General features: G+C 39.1%; 2 protein-coding genes across 4 annotated transcripts; one reads left to right on the forward strand and one right to left on the reverse strand.

The window, feature by feature from the left end:
• Positions 1 to 4,401: 4,401 nt before the first annotated feature.
• Positions 4,402 to 9,534, reverse strand: LOC131230978 (cysteine--tRNA ligase, chloroplastic/mitochondrial-like). 2 transcript variants are annotated; one of them, XM_058227015.1, is made up of 6 exons: positions 9,076 to 9,534; positions 6,906 to 7,187; positions 6,635 to 6,760; positions 6,239 to 6,445; positions 6,007 to 6,114; positions 4,402 to 5,066 (listed from the first exon to the last, which is right to left on the reverse strand). In XM_058227015.1, exons 2-6 carry the CDS (start codon positions 7,107 to 7,109, stop codon positions 4,767 to 4,769), a joined length of 945 nt encoding a protein of 314 aa, XP_058082998.1. In that variant the 5' UTR covers positions 7,110 to 7,187; positions 9,076 to 9,534; the 3' UTR covers positions 4,402 to 4,766. The 2 variants fall into 2 exon arrangements, with proteins under 2 accessions (XP_058082998.1, XP_058082997.1); XM_058227014.1 differs by having other exon boundaries at positions 6,007 to 6,117; positions 9,076 to 9,528.
• Positions 9,535 to 10,986: 1,452 nt separating this feature from the next.
• On the forward strand, positions 10,987 to 15,356 carry LOC131230980 (uncharacterized). 2 transcript variants are annotated; one of them, XR_009164159.1, is made up of 2 exons: positions 10,987 to 11,361; positions 15,000 to 15,356. XR_009164159.1 is itself a non-coding variant. In XM_058227018.1 (2 exons), exons 1-2 carry the CDS (start codon positions 14,635 to 14,637, stop codon positions 15,291 to 15,293), a joined length of 306 nt encoding a protein of 101 aa, XP_058083001.1. In that variant the 5' UTR covers positions 14,434 to 14,634; the 3' UTR covers positions 15,294 to 15,356. The 2 variants fall into 2 exon arrangements, 1 of the variants encoding a protein (XP_058083001.1); XM_058227018.1 differs by lacking the exon at positions 10,987 to 11,361 and adding an exon at positions 14,434 to 14,646.
• Positions 15,357 to 18,412: the final 3,056 nt, after the last annotated feature.

An 18,412-nucleotide genomic window follows, 5' to 3' on the forward strand; every position in this document is an offset into this window, starting at 1 on the left:
AAGACTGCGAAGGTTTTAAGGATTGGCTCATAAAGAAAGGTAATCATTCTGTTCTTGTCTGTTTTGAATCTAATCTGACCGATGTGTCAGTGGATTCCTGGTGGATAGATTCAGGAACTACTATTCACATATGCACTTCTATGCAGGAATTACTACAGGCCAGGCCACCAACTGATGCGGAACGCTCAATATACGTAAGCAATAGTGTCAAAGTTGACGTGAAGGCAATAGGAGTCTATACGCTTAAGTTGAAGTCTGGTCATTTTTTGAATTTAGTAAATACATTCTGTGTGTCATCTATAAGGCGCAATTTAGTTTCAATTTCCTGTTTGGATAAGTTGAGATATTCGTTCCACTTTGGAAATAAAAGTTTTAGTATTTACTTTAATTCAATTAAAGTTGGAACCGAATCTTTAGTAAACAACTTATACCAGTTAGACTTGATTGCCTCTCACGTCTATAATATTAATACCTTGCATGGAAATGTAGTGGGATCCAAGCGAAGACTAGACTATGAGAATTCCTCCATGTTGTGGCACAGGCGGCTATGCCATATATCTCGTGAGAGATTAGACAGGCTTGTGCGAGAAGGAATTTTGCATTCTCTAGACTTCTCTGACTATAAAGTATGCATTGATTACATAAAAGGGAAACAGACTAGAACGAGAAAGAAAGGTGCAACCAGGAGTGTAGATCTATTAGAGGTTATACATACAGATATCTGTGGACCATTCCCTACAGCCTCATGGAGTGGCCACAAATATTTCATTACCTTTATAGATGACTACTCTCGCTTTGGGTACCTATACCTTATCAGTGAGAAATCAGATGCCCTGGATGCTTTTAAAATCTATAAGGCCGAGGTTGAAAATCAACTCGATAAGAGAATTAAAGTTGTCAAATCTGACCATGGTGGTGAATACTATGGCGGATATGACGAATCAGGACGCAATCCAGGGCCATTCGCTAAATACCTGCAGGATTGTGGCATTGTTGCTCAGTACACTATGCCTGGTACTCCAGAGCAGAATGGAGTTGCTGAGAGACGTAATCGCACCCTTATGGATATGGTGCGAAGTATGGTTAGCAATTCAACATTACCAGAATCTCTGTGGGGTGATGCGATCAAAACCGCAGTTCATATACTAAACAGGGTTCCCAGCAAAGCAGTAAGCAAAACTCCTTTTGAGTTATGGAATGGGAGAAAACCAAGTCTCCGATATCTACATATTTGGGGTTGTTCTGCTGAAGCTAAAATTTATAACCCGCATGAAAAGAAGCTTGATCCTAGAACCATAAGTTGTTTCTTCATTGGATACCCAGAAAGATCAAAAGGTTATCGATTCTACTGTCATTCCCACTCCATCAGGATTGTTGAGACTAGGAATGCCAGATTCATTGAGGACACCGAAAACAGTGGGAGCACGAACATAAGAAATTTTGTATTTAAAGAACAAGGGACTGTGACTCCTGTTATAGTCAATCCAGATCATGTGGACATTAATGATGCAGTCACTGCAGAGCACCACGTAGAACCTCATATACAAACCATTGATAAGAAAAATCAAGATCAAACCTAACAAGCTGAACCATTAAGAAGATCTGAAAGAGAGAGAAGGCCTGTAAATCGAGACGATTACATCGTATACTTATAGGAACACAACTTTGACATAGGAGTGGAAAATGATCCTGAATCCTTTACACAAGTCAAACAAAGTACTGATCTTTTTCGTTGGTTTAATGCCATGAAAGATAAGTTGAAATCCATGCAGGACAATAAAGTATGGGATCTTGTAGAGTTACTCACTGGAATAAGGCTGATTGGTTGTAAATGAATATTTAAAACCAAATGGGACTCCAAAGGTAATGTCGAACGATATAAAGCCAGACTTGTTGCCAAGGGTTTTAACCAACGTGAGGGCATTGACTTTAAGGAGACTTTCTCACCAGTATCCAAGAAAGACTCATTCAGGATCATAATGGCTCTTGTAGCTCATATGGATTTAGAGTTACATCAGATGGATGTAAAGACTGCATTTCTCAATGGAGATCTGAATGAGAATGTGTACATGTTGCAGCCCGAAGGTTTTGTAGCTACTGGCTCAGAACATTTGGTTTGCAAACTTAAGAAGTCCATCTATGGGTTGAAACAGGCATCGCGACAGTGGTACCTTAAGTTTCATGAAGTAATTTCTTCATATGGCTTTGTAGAAAACACTGCAGATGAATGCATCTACATTAAAACCAGTGGGAGTAAGTTCGTTATGATGATTTTGTATGTTGATGACATTCTGTTAGCTAGCAGTGATACCAGGATGTTGAGCGACACCAAGAAATTTTTATCTCAAAGGTTTGAAATGAAAGACCTTGGTGAAGCTTCTTACGTCATCGGCATTGAGATTCGCCGTGACAGAACACTTGGACTGCTCAGCTTGTCACAGAGGGCCTATATTACTAGGGTACTCGAAAGGTATGGCATGCAAAATTGTGCTTCAGGAAAGTCGCCCATTGTGAAGGGCGACAAATTTGGTTTATTTCAGTGTCCAAAGAATGATTTAGAAAAGAATCGAATGAAAGAATTTCCGTACGCATCAGTAGTAGGGAGCATCATGTATGCTCAAGTCTGTACGCGACCGGACATTGCCTTTGTCACTGGAATGTTGGGAAGATATCTATCTAATCCAGGAATGCAACATTGGATAGCTGCAAAGAAAGTATTACGGTATCTTCAGAGAATGAAAGACTTCGGACTCACATACAGAAGGTCTGATCAGTTGGAGTTGATCGGATATTCAGATGCAGACTTCGCAGGCTGCGTTGATACTAAGAAGTCTACTTCAAGATACATCTTCATGATGGTGGGAGGAGCTGTGTCGTGGAAAAGCGTGAAACAATCTACCACAGCCTCATCTACTATGGAAGCTGAATTTATTGCCTGCCATGAGGCATCTAATCAGGCACTATGGTTACAGAGTTTCTTCTTAGGTTTGCGGGTACTGGAGCATATCCCGAAACCATTGAGAATATTTTGCGATAATTCGGCTGCTATTTCCTTCTCTAGTAACAACAAGCATTCGTCAAGGTCGAGGCATATCGACATCAAGTATCTTGTTGTAAAGGAAAGGGTTCAGAATCATCAAGTGTCCGTAGAATTCATCGGCACTAAGCAGATGATTGCAGATCCGCTCACTAAAGGGCTCCCTATCACGCCATTTCAGGAGCATGTAACATCCATGGGAGTCATTGATCCCACAGATGTTTTCAGTTAGTGGGAGTTGAGCGTACTTTGATTTTCACAGACACTTAGAGATCTCGTTTTATACAGTTTGTTTGGATGATTTTAATATAAAGATTTATTTCTACTTCTCTATATATATGCGTAAATTTTGAGTAAGTAGAATTACAGTCGTGTCTTGTTGGAGACATTAAAAGTTTCAAGACCTCTTAAGGATAGACACATATTATCACACTAAAATGTGTAATCCTTATACCACATTTCCTAATTCGTGATCTATGTCGTTAAGATTGAAAGTATTTGTGATCGCGCTTAGACTCACTTCGCCTAAATTAAATATTTTGATGACTACCGCGTTTCGATACTGACTGTTTTGATGGACCAGATTGAATAACATTACTCATACTGTCCAACTGTTTTTCATTGGTTAACCATTTAGATATTTTCTTAAAGGATCAAAACTTGTTTTCAAAGTTATTCTATATGACTATCATTGACGTTGCTCAATGAGGCTCAAGTGGGAGAATGTAAGAACTTTGTTTAGTGGGCCTTACTGATCAACAATCTGGATTGTCATTTAGTTGGACTGGATGATTGAGTAGAACAGTGGGCCCCACTACAGGTGATGCGCTGCGCAGTCTATCTGCGCAGCTTTGCGTACTAGGGCTGGAATGCTATAACTGTCTTACGCAGACAGCAATTTGAGTTGTACTAGGATGCTACAATGTGGAGCGTGGGAGAGAGAGTTGTGATGGGTTTCAAACTCTCTCTCTACAGATTCTATAAAAGAGAGCTGGGTCCCCAATCCTACACCATAGCAGAAATTCGAGTCCCATCTACTGATTTGCAGAAAGGGTGTGAAGGAGAGGAAGATCCTAAGCTCTAAAGGAATTCTGGTATTCTGGTGTTCTTATCCGGCTTCCATGGCGGCGTCTCAGCTAGGTAAGCTATCTGAACCCCTGATCGCCATGTCCCATGCACAGACAGATCCGTGGGCCTATTCCGCATATAGATTAAGTCCCACAGTTGGTACACTGAGGGATAATGAGCAGGCACTGACTTTGGGTTCACACACATTCTTGAGGCATCCTTCCATATATTCTTCGTAAAAAGATTGACAAGTTGCAATATTGTCATAAGAAATGAAGGTAATTGGGTCAAGAAAATTGATTGAAGCTACGGTTTCATTATCTCAAGATGTTTTAAAAGTTGGTACAAGGATTGCACGGAGAGACCCAGCAGTCCTTGTTTGACGACCCAAAGCATTGGTTCTCACAATCTTTTAGTTTTAACAGCTATACCAAATAACAAGAAACCAACCCATTAAAGACTAATTACATACTACAATCCAACCACTTTCTCCCGACAAGAGCTCCTCAAAGGGTAGGACAGTGATCATGCTTCTTTATTCTCAGTTGAATCCCCAGCTGAATCAGCAATACGATGTAGTTGATCCATTTGCATGCACTCATGCACTCATCGTTGTTCCATTGGGTAAATCCATAGGCATGATACTTTTATGCCCAACCTGTTAGGAGCTTTCAGAGTCTTTGAGCTTTATCGCTTTAATCCTTTCCTCAATCAGCTCCAGCAATTGAACCCCTGTCAAAACAGATTGATCTGCTCGCACACATGGTCTCCATGCTGTAGTTCCATTGGGTATATCCATCAGCATGATACCTCCTTCAATAGAGAGCACATCCCTAACCAAGTCGGTTGACTTGTAATCTTTGATACTTCTTGCTAAAGTCCTTTCCTCGATCAGCTGCAGCAATTGATCCTCAGTCAAACCAGCTCTCTTCAATGCCTTGCCCTTCAGCTGACTCAGAACCTGGCAATTTTGACCATGATGGCTAGAGATCACATCAAAAACGGAACAACTCTCTTGCTTCTTTGGTTGGAAGTAAGTTCACCAAACAATTCCCACCAGCTATTAGTTCTTGGCATGATTGTTTTTAATCTCCACTATCCATTCTCTTTTTTTTCTTTTTTCCTTTTTGTTCTTTTCTATAACTTAGATTGCAATTAAGTATTAATTTAGTTTTATTATTCCATTTGATTTTTCTAGAAAAAAAAATCTTTTGATTCTTATATTTTTCATCATTCTCTTTTCTTTATATGTGTGTGTGTGTGTGTGTGTGTGTGTGTGTGTGGATTTTGTGACGTCCCCACCTTCAAAGGGACATTAGCAACGTCCCTGAAGCATTTGAATGACGTGGGACGCCCAATCTTCGATCTGAACCACTTATTCATACAACCTGCTTTTCATTGTCTGCAAGAGAAATTTTGGCATTCTTCATCTTGAAAATTGGACCATCTTGGACGTTCAATGTATCTATCTATAGCAGATATATTGGTAGAACTGCATTTGGAGCCTTCTAGAGGTCATGGGAATACCATCTGGATTTTGGTGTTCCTTGGGATCATTTGCGGACCCTACAAAAGGAAAGAAATGGCAGACATGTTGATGATGAAACTACATGCAGTGAAACAAAAATAAATAAATTCGATGAATCATTAAGGAGAAGAATTATGCATTTGATCATCAATTGGGCACTTGCAAAACCCGATGACCCCTCGTGGAATGGAGAGGGGAGTTTGGCAGTTAAAGATAGCTAGATTTGCTTTCTAGGCCCTTTGTTTCTACAGTTGTTTTTACTTGTGTTGATTGCTTTGATGGGGAAGTGACAAGAGGGTTACATCCAGATTTTGTGGCTTTGTTCTTACTCTTGTAGTTCTTTAATAAATTGTTATCATTCAAGAAAACATACCTCCGAATAGGTCGAAGATGACATCAGCCCCAAAATATTCAGAACATATTTTACTTCTTTCTCCAATGCAATAAGAGAGTGAATCAGCAGTGGCTGTTGCTCACTCGTCTTCTGAAGAATGTGTTATCAGAGAGACTAGTCATGAGTGCCAATGTAACCTACACACTCAAGTGATACTTCAAAAAAGCCACAGTTTCTAGGATGTTAAGAAATTGATGATAAAAAGGTTCACCTTTAACAATTTTAAAACTGTGTTAATGGCCTTCAAGACATCTTCCCAAAGCACTTTCAAAACATCATGGGTATTCAAGCCATTTGCCATTGAACTCTGGAAATCAGTGCGAAACTGGCTGATGCACTTTTGGGTATTGGGCGTGATTTGATCCTCGAAACTCGTTTCTCGGAATGGAGAAGCAGCCATTTCACAATCATGTAATGCCTGTAAATATGATAACGTTAAACACATTGAACATGTTGATGGTACATGCATGACACATGCAATCACAAATAAATTTCCACGTCAAAACTGAAACTCTCAACAACACACAAGTGGTGCATAACGCATGCAATCACAAATAAATTTTCATCTCAAAACTGATGCTTTCAACAACTTACAACTGGTATTCACCTGATAAATGTCGAAAACATAGTTTGAAGCCTCTTCAAGTTGTTTGCTCGAGTAATTGACTGGAGACCGATAGTGTGTGCGGATCAAGAAAAATCTCAAGGCCAACGGATGGTACAGCCTGAAGACCTATAGCACAATTAATTGATTATGGGCCATGGCCGAAACAATTCTAGCAAGAAATCTTGCAGAAAAGATTCCAAAGATGTTGGACTCAAAATAGACTCGAATTAGGAAATGAGAACGTTTCCCAAACACGCATTTTGTTGCTTACCTCACGAATTGTGAGAAAATTCCCTAGTGACTTGGACATTTTTCCATTCTTCTCGGTGACAAAACCATTGTGCATCCAATAGCTCACATTGCTCGTTGAACATGCAGCACAACTCTGGGCTATCTCATTCTCATGATGAGGAAAGATTAAATCCATTCCTCCTCCATGAATGTCAAAGGAGGGACTTAAATAATGCGAACTCATGGCACTGCATTCGATATGCCATCCTGGTCTTCCGGGACCCCAAGGGCTATCCCAGCTTGGCTCACCAGGCTTTGCAGACTGCAAAACATTAGGAGATGATTGCCAAACTAAAATAAAGATCTCAGTTGAAAACACAAGTGTTTGTGCCGTTTCTAGTCCCTTGGCGGGCTTTCAAACATGAGCTATAAGACCAGGCATGCTTTATAGAACGGAATGTTGGGCAGTTAACGAACAAATATTCATATAATGAGTGTAGCTAAAATGAGGATGTTGAGATGGATGAGTGGCAAGACAAGGAAGATAGAATTAGAAATGAATGCATTTGGGGGAACTTAGGAGCAGGGCTGTCAACAGGCCGGGCCTGGGGTTGGCTTCAACCCGGATTTTGAACTGTCCGAGCAAGGCCTATTCAAATTTTGATTTTGCTTGGCTGGAGCTCTACCCATTGACAGCCTTACTTGGGAGTACCACCAATAGGTAACAAGATGAGAGAAAGGCAAGTAGACTTGGATGGTTTTGTCATGTAACGGAGACCAGGTATTGTGCTGATTGCAAGAGGTTTAACGCAAGTTGAAGGCTCTAAAACGGCAAGGAGTAGGCCCGAAAGGATGTGGGGGTAGTAGGAAAAGACTTGATGAGCTACTGTCTAGCTAAATTTCAGAATAAATTTCAGGACCTACCATGCAAAACTCACTCTTCTTCAATTTCTTTGAATTAGAAAAAAATCAAGAAAGCAGAATATGTGCAGAAAAATTCAAAAAATAGATTTTTTTTATTTTTATTTTTTGGGGTTCTGGTTGGGAAGTGAATTTCAACTCCTCTTCAATTTTTGATAATCACATCCCTCATTTTGGGGGAGAAATTAGGATGGGTGAAATGTGCTTTTTTTAAAATTTAATTTATTTATCTATTTATTTATTTCTTTATTTTGATCTGGTTGAGGAGTGGATTTCGACAACTCTTCAATTAAAAATTTTATTTAAATTTTAAAATTGCAAAAAATGTTTTATTTTTAAAAATAATGTTATTGTTTCATGAAAAAAGTATTAATTTTTTCTACTTATGAATGGGATGTTGATGAGTGATGAATTGAATTTTTTTAATTAAAAAACTATTTTCGGAGTTTTAAAAACTATGAAAAAGAAAAAACTAAAAAATCAATCTACTTCTAAAAAATTGTTATTTTATTTCATAAGTATGGATGGACGTATGATATACGTATGTGGATGTGTCCATTGATGGATGGATGAATGTATTGATAGGTGTTTACGAATGGATTGATGAATGGATGTATTATGCATGTATGGAAGTATCATGCATGAATGGATTGATAGGTGTTTATGAATGCATGCAACTATGTGTGTGTGTGTGTGTGTGCATGGATGGATGGATGAATGGATGATGGAAGATGCACTTACATATGTACGCATGGATAAACTTTTGTTACTATCATAAAGTTTTTTACAGCAGCATATGGTTTAAGCCCTATTAAATGAAAACTTATTATGTATTATTCTTTTTTGCAATTTTTTTATTCATAAATATGTAAACATTATCTTTTAGCATCTCCTGAAGTTTCACTGAAAGATTCCACCTTTTTTCTCCATGTTTACGTCAATCAGCAATACATTTCCAGGTACAGATATCTACACATGTTTCCCAATCCCAGGTCCGCAATACATGTAACGATACCAATATTACAAACACTGGCTACGTCTGCTGTTACCATTACTGTATGCCTTGGATATTAAGATCAACCTGATTTTTTTACTTTCACTTCATCCTAGTTAGTTACACCTGATTAACAGGGACATTAGAAAAATGTATGTGTTGTTTATATGTACTCATGTATGTACGAACGTTTATGGACGTACAAATCTATCTGATGGGAAGATGACGACTCATCATCCAGTCAGTTGCATGTGAGCATATCTCTAAAATATGTATGCATGCATGCATGACTCACTTTCCATAATGCAAAATCAGCAAGGTGTTTCTTCCTAGGATCAATTGCCACCCGTGCGCCTGCTTGATTATCTTCCAACTTTCGTCCAGATAGACAACCATAGTCAGAAAACTTATCAACAGAAAAGTACACATCTCCATCAATGACATAGGCACATCCATTATGAATAATCTGTCAGGAAATACCAATCATTAGACAATCAATTTCCCCTTGAGTAATAGGCACCAAATGAAAGAAAAGTTGAAAATGTAATCCAAGACGCCTGATGCCCATGATTTGTATATACTCTTCAAAACTTGATCAATCAGATTTAATGAAGACAACTAAATAGCTCGGCGTAAGGTTAAAGACCTTAGGTCTCATTTAGTAAGTACCACTGAGTAAGGCTTTAACATATATGATTGGACAGATCATATAGTGAATTTCATTGTCCAGAACTAATGCAGAAAAAAAAAAATTCACGAGTGTCCTAACAACATGTTGTAGCATCAACAACGTAGAAGGAGATACTTGGCTGAAAAAACTAAACACATAATAGTCAAATAACCTTCACCTAAAACAGTGTCACATACAAGGGCTTCTGAAGGTGTGAATCCCCTTTGTTATACATATCTCTTCAAGAATACGCTACCTACCATCTGCTGAGTTTGAGAACTGTTTATCAAATCGAGAAGCCATAGAAATGCAAATGGCTAAAGTTTTAATTTCAGAAAATGGCACTAATTTTCAAAAATCAAAAGAGCGGTTCTCTCTTATGAGGAAAAAAGATTTAAAAGCAGATGTTTTCTCATCAGGTGAAAATTAATTTTAAAAGCAACATCGAGAAGGTGAATCACAAACTTGCAACATAAAAAAGTTGGATATAAGAATAATTACAGATCTGAGTTTGTCAAAGGCTACTTATACACGTCAAAGGTGAGATGATGAAAATAATGGAGTTGCAGATATCGGGGAACTTATCTCGTCACCATGGAGTCAGTGTTAAGTGTAAAGTTTGCAAATATCAAATCTAATTTTATATGGACTACCTTTTTTTTCTTTTTCTTTTTATTTATTTATTTATTTGAAAAGTAAGATCGGCTAGAACCCCTCCCCTCCTTTCGCTTTCTCATTTCTTTCCTTTTAGCATATAAATCTCCTACATTCTTCATGCTGTGTAAAGGGGATTCTCCTTCTGTTTTTTTTTCCTTTCCCTTCTTCCAACTCCTTTTCCTCTCTTCCCATTTTTCCTTTTTTTCTTCTCAACCTTCGACAATCTAACCAACTGAGCTGATAGGTTAGCTGGCCAGTTAGGACCAACAGGGTGATCAGAAGGGCCAACCTGCCCACCACTAGTGTCAGATAGCCCATCTAGGACCAACCACGTGTCCAAGGGGTCAACCAGCCCCCCATAACAGGCACCGGTCAGCCCCTTAATGCTAGCTACACCACTAGTAGGGTTGGCCCCCTCTGCAGGGCTGACCAGCATCTCTATGGTCAGCAGACCTTTCACATGAGCGGATCTGCATATTAGGAATGACTTTTCACGGGTTTCGCTTCATTTCTACATCTTCCGAATTTCCATCCTTCATTTGTTGATTTGAAGCATTCTTCAAATTCTATTTCCAGATTCATGACAATATGGAGCATTCCTGTTTTTTTTTTTTTTTTTTTTGAGAGTGCATCCATTTGCATTATGATAGACAAATAGAACAAGAGTGATCATAAAGGCCGAGTGTCAAAGGAGCACAATCAAAGCAATCCTCCTGGGATGATAATACCTACCATAAAGTTTCATGGCAGAATTTATTAGGAATGGTATAAATCTGCAAGGCTGTATATTGGAGGTAAGAGAACAGAGAGTCTCTGCCTCCCGCAATATGATTGGTCCAGCTCGACACAGCTGCCACGTAGGACTAGCAAACTGTTTCCGTTTCATATATAAAAATAAAAAATAAAAAAAAAAGAAAATCTCTCAGCCGTCTTCTCTAACGGCAACGGCACCACGAGAAAATCTCTCCGCCGTCTTCCCTAACGGCAACGGCACCACGAACGGCACTTTCCATTTCCGGTTCGCAGTGATTTTTCAGAGATTTCTTCTCCCCTCGTTTCTAATTTCAAGTTCTTTCCGTTTACGGATGGATTTCATCAAAGCGGAAGAAAAAGAGGGGTTTTTTCTTTTGAAGATCGGAGGCCCTCTTTCCCCAATCTCTCACAATCCCTCTTGCCCATTTTCCCTCGGGCAGCCGATAGCCGATTTCTGCTATTTCTTCTATTCATCCATCGAAGATCCACCCCACCTCACAGGTATTTTAATTTTTTTTTTATATAGTTTTTTACAGATTATCTATTTATTTATGTTTTCCTCCATTCAAAATCCTTTTTTTTTTCAAGGCTATTTTCTGTGATCTGCAATGGACCCACTGAATGAATGGTTCAGATACCAGATTTTTAAATGAGGAACATTGGATGCTGTTTTTGAATTGCCTGTATGCATGTAGACTAATAGGAGATTTTCAGGATTATTCAGATTTACTTACAGATAGAAGTGTCCTGAATAATCACTCCTACCATCAAATTTTAACAAATTCAATGAAAAATATCATGCAATTCCACGCCACTGCCTCTCGTTTGGTAGACAGCCTGAAAATGAGTTGAGCACTCCTCTCCCTCCAATATTAGTGGACATGAATCTAAAAGATCCATATCGAAATGGGTAATTGAAATTTGTATATTGAATGGTCAGGATCTTCCAAGCCCATTTTGAGGAGCATTGAATTTTTGCTATCTCATCGATTGTTGATTCTATTTACATATTGGATTTGGAAAATTATCAATATTATCATGTCCTGTGCATTGGAATGTGCCTGTTGAGCCTGTATCAAATTGGACACTGTTGGGTCTACAGTATACTGTGGGTTCGCCACAACTCATTAAGTGTTGGTGACTTGTCTACTGTACATGCATGTCTATCCAGATCATCCAAACCATGTGCCCTGCTTGAATGGATCATAGCCTGAAGATCGCACTGACCAGATGATGCTCGTGGTCTGCCTTTGCCAGTTGAATTTGGACTAATGCCCTTTTTCGTTTTAATCTTTTGCTTGGGCTGTGAATTCGATGTTAGGATCATCTGATATTTTTGGCTATGATCATCCACAAATGGGGCCCATTATTTGAACAGTCTAGATTGGCATGCGTGTATGCCATGTGTGCAGTGAATGCGTTGTTGCAACTTGGTGGTGAAAAGTGGCAAACACATGCAGTAGCCTAATGCTTAATTTGTGAGCTTACATTGAATTCTGTACATGGTAGAAATCTGGCATGTGTTCACACACACGTGCTATTGGCTACAGTGTTTTTGGTATTCAGATGATGTAGTGGATTCAGTTATTTGGTCATTAGAATTCTAAAAGTCGCACTGTGGATCCATTCCAATTCCTTAATTTCCTTGTTTACTTGATAATTTTTGAAAAGAAGGAACATATGTTTTACTAGACATGGAAGAGAGGTTTTGAGCTGTATTTTGTTTTACTTGCTTCTGTGATGTTGTGCAGTATTAGCTTCAGGAAAAAGGACTGTTAACAAATCAGAATTTTTTGGGTATCAACCTGCATTACTGTAAGTAGTAGATTGAGTTCAAGATAGGACTATGGGATCGCTGGCTAGTTTATATGCGATCATCTGTGAATTTATGCTGTCCTGCTATGCATGTTTTTTAATTTTTAATTTTTTCCTTTGAGGTGCTTAAGTCGCAAAGACCACATGCATGGGGTGCTCGGCTGTGAGTAAATTTGATTGCTCAATGTTCTACACCCATTGTACTTGTTCTTTTTGTTAGTAGCCATTGTTTTACATGGACATCAATGACTCTGTGGCCTCATTCATTTGTTTCCTTGTCCTGTTCCATGATATTATAAGTCGGTATTAAAAGATATTGAGGATTTTCTGGCTCCAGCCTTTGCATTGAATGACTAGGATGGGTTTTAGGGTTTGCTTTCCAAGAACCAACTATGCTAGTCATATCTTGGAAAACAGTGCCCGTCGACCATTCAGCTGGCCTATTAGGTTGGTTGGTATTTCTTTTAGTGTTCTCTTTATACCCCTGCCATGCCATATTGGCATTACCTATGATTAACTGAGAAATTTATAGCTGCATGTAGTTCTTTCGATGTCTCTGCTTTAAATGTCATTCTGTATAGGGCCCTAAAGGGAGACCTTTGAAAAGCACAATATTACGTAAGGCGTGCGTTGGCCTGTGACTTAATAGTCATAATCGTTTTTCGGCTTCAAAATGTATGTGCCCGCTAGCGCATTTTACTAACAGTCTTTTCAGCTGTTGCTTGTTGGGTTGCGTACGTCTTTCTGCTGAAAAATGGAGTCATCACGCTCCCCCGCGCATACTCATCTTTTTTCATAAAAAGAATAAAAAACATGAAAGTAATTGTTATATTGAAAATTTGGCAAATCCATCTATGAAGAAGCTGTGTGAAACGGGTCGTGGTGCCGATGAACTGAACAAATACAACAGAATGTTTTCCATGTCGGCATGTGGAAAACATTCAGCATGTGCAAAACATTCAATCAAGAAACGTTTCTGTCGCTATTAGTGATTCTTATGCCATCATTTCCATTATGGAACATTCTAAGTTGATGCTCACCTATCAAAGATTGGATTTTGGTATTCTTGCTAATGGATCCTTGTGGGACATGATCCTCCCACATAAGCTCATCAGCATGGCCTGATCAGATGTGAGGGCCATCCTGGCAAAATCATCCAGCTTCTCTAGCAGATGGCGGCCACACCTGATCATCTAATCATCATAAAAAATGGCAATGAAAATATTTGTAGCATATGTCCTATACTTCTAATTTTCAGATCTTAATCTTAATTTTCCCATTGTTTTCTTAATTTTCAAAATCTATCTTCTAGTGACAGCCAATTCTCTCTGAATTTTCCTTTTGAAGTAGTTCCACATCTCTTATATTTGCAAGAGTAATAGACAAGCCCCTCAAGAACAACGACGATTTCGTCTGGGCAATCGATACTCCACTTGCAGGGAAATTCATCAACGACGTTGAATATTGCAGGGACCTGTTCCCTCTGTTATTTTTCTTTTGGAAAACATAATTGACATGTAAGAAAAAGGCTTCTTAGTTGCTTCGTGTAGCATAGCAATTTGCATGATAACCAATTATGTAAAAAGTAGTGGAGGGATCTAAATTTGTTGTAACTAGAGCTTCTGGAAATCTTGATATGCAGGAGGATCAGTGACATAAATGGAACAGCCTGGACTTTTCCACCACAAATTAGATGGACAAAAATGGAGACACGGAGTTGAATTCTTATCTCTATCGTCCTTATGAAGCTAACATCCTTCCTTTGGATTGATGCATTACCAGGTCCGATTCTTTGTCTTCCCTTTGTCTTCAAAAGCCAAATGGAGCCTAAGCCTCTTTTTAAACATATTAGACTCCATATGGTCGTCACAAGCCAAATGGAGCCTAAGCCCCTTTTTAACTCTGCCAATGTAACACCTTGCATTGCCGGTCCCAAGCCCGGGTAAAGGAGGAGGGAGAATGGGCATCAAGGTGAGTTGTGTACTATTCATTCATTTTGAGTTGTGTACTATTCATTCATTCATTCATGCATTTTATTCTCTCCCATCCCTCAACCCCTCCATTTCTTGTGAAATTATATTGCTAGAAAATGTGTATTTGGCTGATTTAAGATGTGGGTGTTGTTTTTTTTTTTTTTTTTTTAAATTTCATTTTGGGTTTTGGTAAAGAATCCCTGTTTTGTTTTGTTTTGTTTTGTTTTGTTTTGTTTTTGTTTTTTTGTTTTTTTTTAAAAAAAAAAAAATTGAAAGTTGCTGGTTTTTCACCTGGGTTTATCTTGTTTTATCTTCAGTTTTTTAATGTTCTGCTGTTCATTTCTTCTGCAGAGATTGAGGTGGTTTACTTTCACATTTGCTGAGAAAATGGAGGGAGATTCAAGGGAAGGAGAGTCCTGCCAGCAGTTTCTTGATCTGATTCCTAATAAAAGGGATTGGTTGGTAAGGGATAGAGGATCCTTTCAAGTTACAGAAGAGAAAAAGCTGGAGCTGAGGATTGGGCCACCTGGGGTCTGGATTTCCAAAGAAAACTGTAGCAGAGAAAGACTCCTCTCTATTGGGTATTTTCCAAAGGCTCCCAAGAACAGCAATCCTTCTGTTGAACCAGAGGTGGATTATTGTTGAAATGTCCACAGTTGGTTTCAATTGCACTATCTACTTATTTGGTGTCAATGTGTAGTATCTGAATATTTTACAGAAAGTTGTCCAACTACAGTTCACGTGCAAGATTCCATTACAATGGGATTAATCAGGTACACTGCAACCTCAAGTAGCAATCAGCTACGGATCTAATCTGTAGCCAAAAGTCTAATGCTACGGACTTTATCCGTAGCATTTTGTCCACTTTCTGGTATTGTATATTTTGAATTTCTTCATATATTTATTTTATCAAATTTAGTGGGACCAGGTCATTTTGTCCGTCAATTCATTTAGTGGAACCAGAGATGTTGTGAGTGAAGTCCACTTAATTTATTTTTTTAAGCATTTTTGTGTAGTTTTTTTAGAAAGCATGCATAGACAAATGTATTTTTTTTTTCTTTGATGTATGGCTGAATGATAAAATTTAATTGATCTAGTTCTAACTGGCTAGCATTGTTGTGTTTATTTCACCCATACCCAAATAATAACTAGCTAGTATGCAGAGACATGTAATTTTGGGGTTCACACCCTCTTATAAGAAACAAGAATATTTGCAATTTACTTCGCAACCTCGTCACTTTATCTAATGGAATCCCATCACTTTATCCAGTAATCCCATCACTTTATCTACAATAACCTCGTCACTTTGTCTAGTGAACCCCGTCACTTTGCACTGCAACCTCGTCACTTTGCACTGCAACCTCGTCACTTTGTCTAGTGAACCCCATCACTATGTCAATGTGGGGTTGAACAAATTAGATTAATTTAGTTAACCTATGTGACGTATCCAATTAATTTCCAAGTGCCTGAGTATGAAGCGTCATGTTGCTAGATTATTATATAACTCCAAATTAAAAGGGTTTGCTTTCGGTCTGGAGGCTAAAAATATTAAAAATCCGCCGGTATCCACCAATGGGATTGAACTCACCTAGCGACATGTGGAAGGACTTGGCTGCACATGCAGTTTGGGGCATCCATGCGAGTTGTAGCGGATTTTCAGAACAGATGGTGAGTCCCACTCTCGCACTGTGGTGCGGCCGTTATATATTGGACATGCCTGATTTTTTTTGGCGAGAGCATCTATCTATGGTGGGGCCCGGAAGATGAACGGCTTGGATCTTAATCCAACACGTGTGCCGCTTAGGCAAGTGTGGACTGTGATTCAAGTTGGAATATCTAACCTAAGACTTGGTTGGACAGTCTTAACCATGAACGAATCTTTCCTACTAAATATGGACTTTGATGTTTGTCTTTTATAGCGTAGTTTCGAAAGGTTACAAGCGTCCAAATAGCAAGGAATTTGTAATCTAGCTAATGAGCTGTTGGGCTAATGGATGAGTGCATTAATATCCACGGATGCTTTTCTCAACAAAACGCAAGAAACGTGTTTTAAAACCTGGAAATTCAAACCTGGAAATTCTTCATATGCCATATAACAAACTCAAATTATACCACACAAGTCGTAGGCCCTGATTCAGATGGCTTTTAAACCATACAAGCCGTAGCTAGGATAATCACTGCCATCGCTGATGTATGAATCCTGTGCACAGTTCTGCAGTTATAATATGAGCCTGAATTATCCAAAGTTGATATTTCAAGCCTGCCTGGTAGATAACTAATTAATATAAGTGGGTCTGACCTTACAAACCAAATTTGTTGATTTTTATCCCACACAAAATATTTAACAAGCCACCACACAAAAAAGAAAAAAGAAAAAAGCAAAACCCCGTCACTTTGTATAAGTGAACCCCGTCACTTTGCACTACAACCCCGTCACTTTGTCTATTGAACCCCGTCACTTTGTCTATTGAACCCCGTCACTTTGTATAAGTGAACCCCGTCACTTTGCACTATAACCCCGTCACTTTGTCTGTTGAACCCCGTTACTTTGCACTGCAACTTCGTCACTTTGTCTATTGAACCCCCTCACTTTGCACTGTAACTTCTTCACTTTGTCTATTGAACCCCGTCACTTTGTATAAGTGAACCCCGTCACTTTGCACTACAACCCCGTCACTTTGTCTATTGAACCCCGTCACTTTGTTCGGCAACCCGTCACTTTTTTCAACAATCTAATGGTTGGGTTGGATTGCAACATCGTCACTGTTTCTAGTGAACCCCGTCACTTTGCACTACAACCCCGTCACTTTGTCTATTGAACCCCGTCAATTTGCACTGCAACTTCTTCACTTTGTCTATTGAACCCCGTCACTTTGTATAAGTGAACCCCGTCACTTTACACTACAACCCCGTCACTTTGTCTATTGAACCTCGTCACTTTGCACTGCAACTTCGTCACTTTGTCTATTGAACCCCGTCACTTTGCACTGCAACTTCGTCACTTTGTCTATTGAACCCCGTCACTTTGTTTGGCAACCCGTCACTTTTTTCAACAATCTAATGGTTGGGTTGGATTGCAACATCGTCACTGTTTCTAGTGAACCCCGTCACTTTGTATAAGTGAACCCCGTCACTTTGCACTGCAACCCCGTCACTTTGTCTATTGAACCCCGTCACTTTGCACTGCAACTTCGTCACTTTGTCTATTGAACCCCGTCACTTTGTTCGGCAACCCGTCACTTTTTTCAACAATCTAATGGTTGGGTTGGATTGCAATATCGTCACTATTTCTAGTGAACACCGTCACTTTGTATAAGTGAACCCCGTCACTTTGTCTATTGAACCCCGTCACTTTGCATTGCAACCCCGTCACTTTGCACTGCAACCTCGTCCTTTGCACTGCAACCTCGTCACTTTGTCTAGTGAACCCCGTCACTCTGTCTAGTGAATCTCATCACTTTGTAATATAACCTCGTCAATTCATTAAGTGGAACCAGGTCACTTTGTCCAGCAACCTGTCACTTTTTTTAACCATCTAATGGGTAAAAATGAAGCAGGTCCGAAGATCCAGTGGACCACACCGAAGGAAGCTGTAGTGATAATGACACCCACCGTTGAAACCTTTCTAAGGGCTATCGTCACTTTTTTTTTTTACCATCCAACCTATTCATAAGGTCATGTAGACGTGGATGAAGTGGAAAAAAAATATGTGATATTTGATCTGAAACTTATCCAGCTCCCAAGAAGTTTGTAATGGTGAACGT

This window comes from Magnolia sinica, chromosome 17 (genome assembly GCF_029962835.1).
Source record: "Magnolia sinica isolate HGM2019 chromosome 17, MsV1, whole genome shotgun sequence".
Taxonomy (NCBI): Eukaryota; Viridiplantae; Streptophyta; class Magnoliopsida; order Magnoliales; family Magnoliaceae; genus Magnolia; species Magnolia sinica.

Coding starts and splice junctions, on each gene's coding strand:
- LOC131230978 (XM_058227014.1), bottom strand. CDS start 7,109: ATGAGTTCGCATTATTTAAGTCCCTCCTTTGACATTCATGGAGGAGGA. Junction 6,446..6,634: donor ATGTTTTCGACATTTATCAG/GTGAATACCAGT, acceptor TCATATTTACAG/GCATTACATGATTGTGAAAT. Junction 5,067..6,006: donor CATCTTCGACCTATTCGGAG/GTATGTTTTCTT, acceptor CAAAATTGCCAG/GTTCTGAGTCAGCTGAAGGG.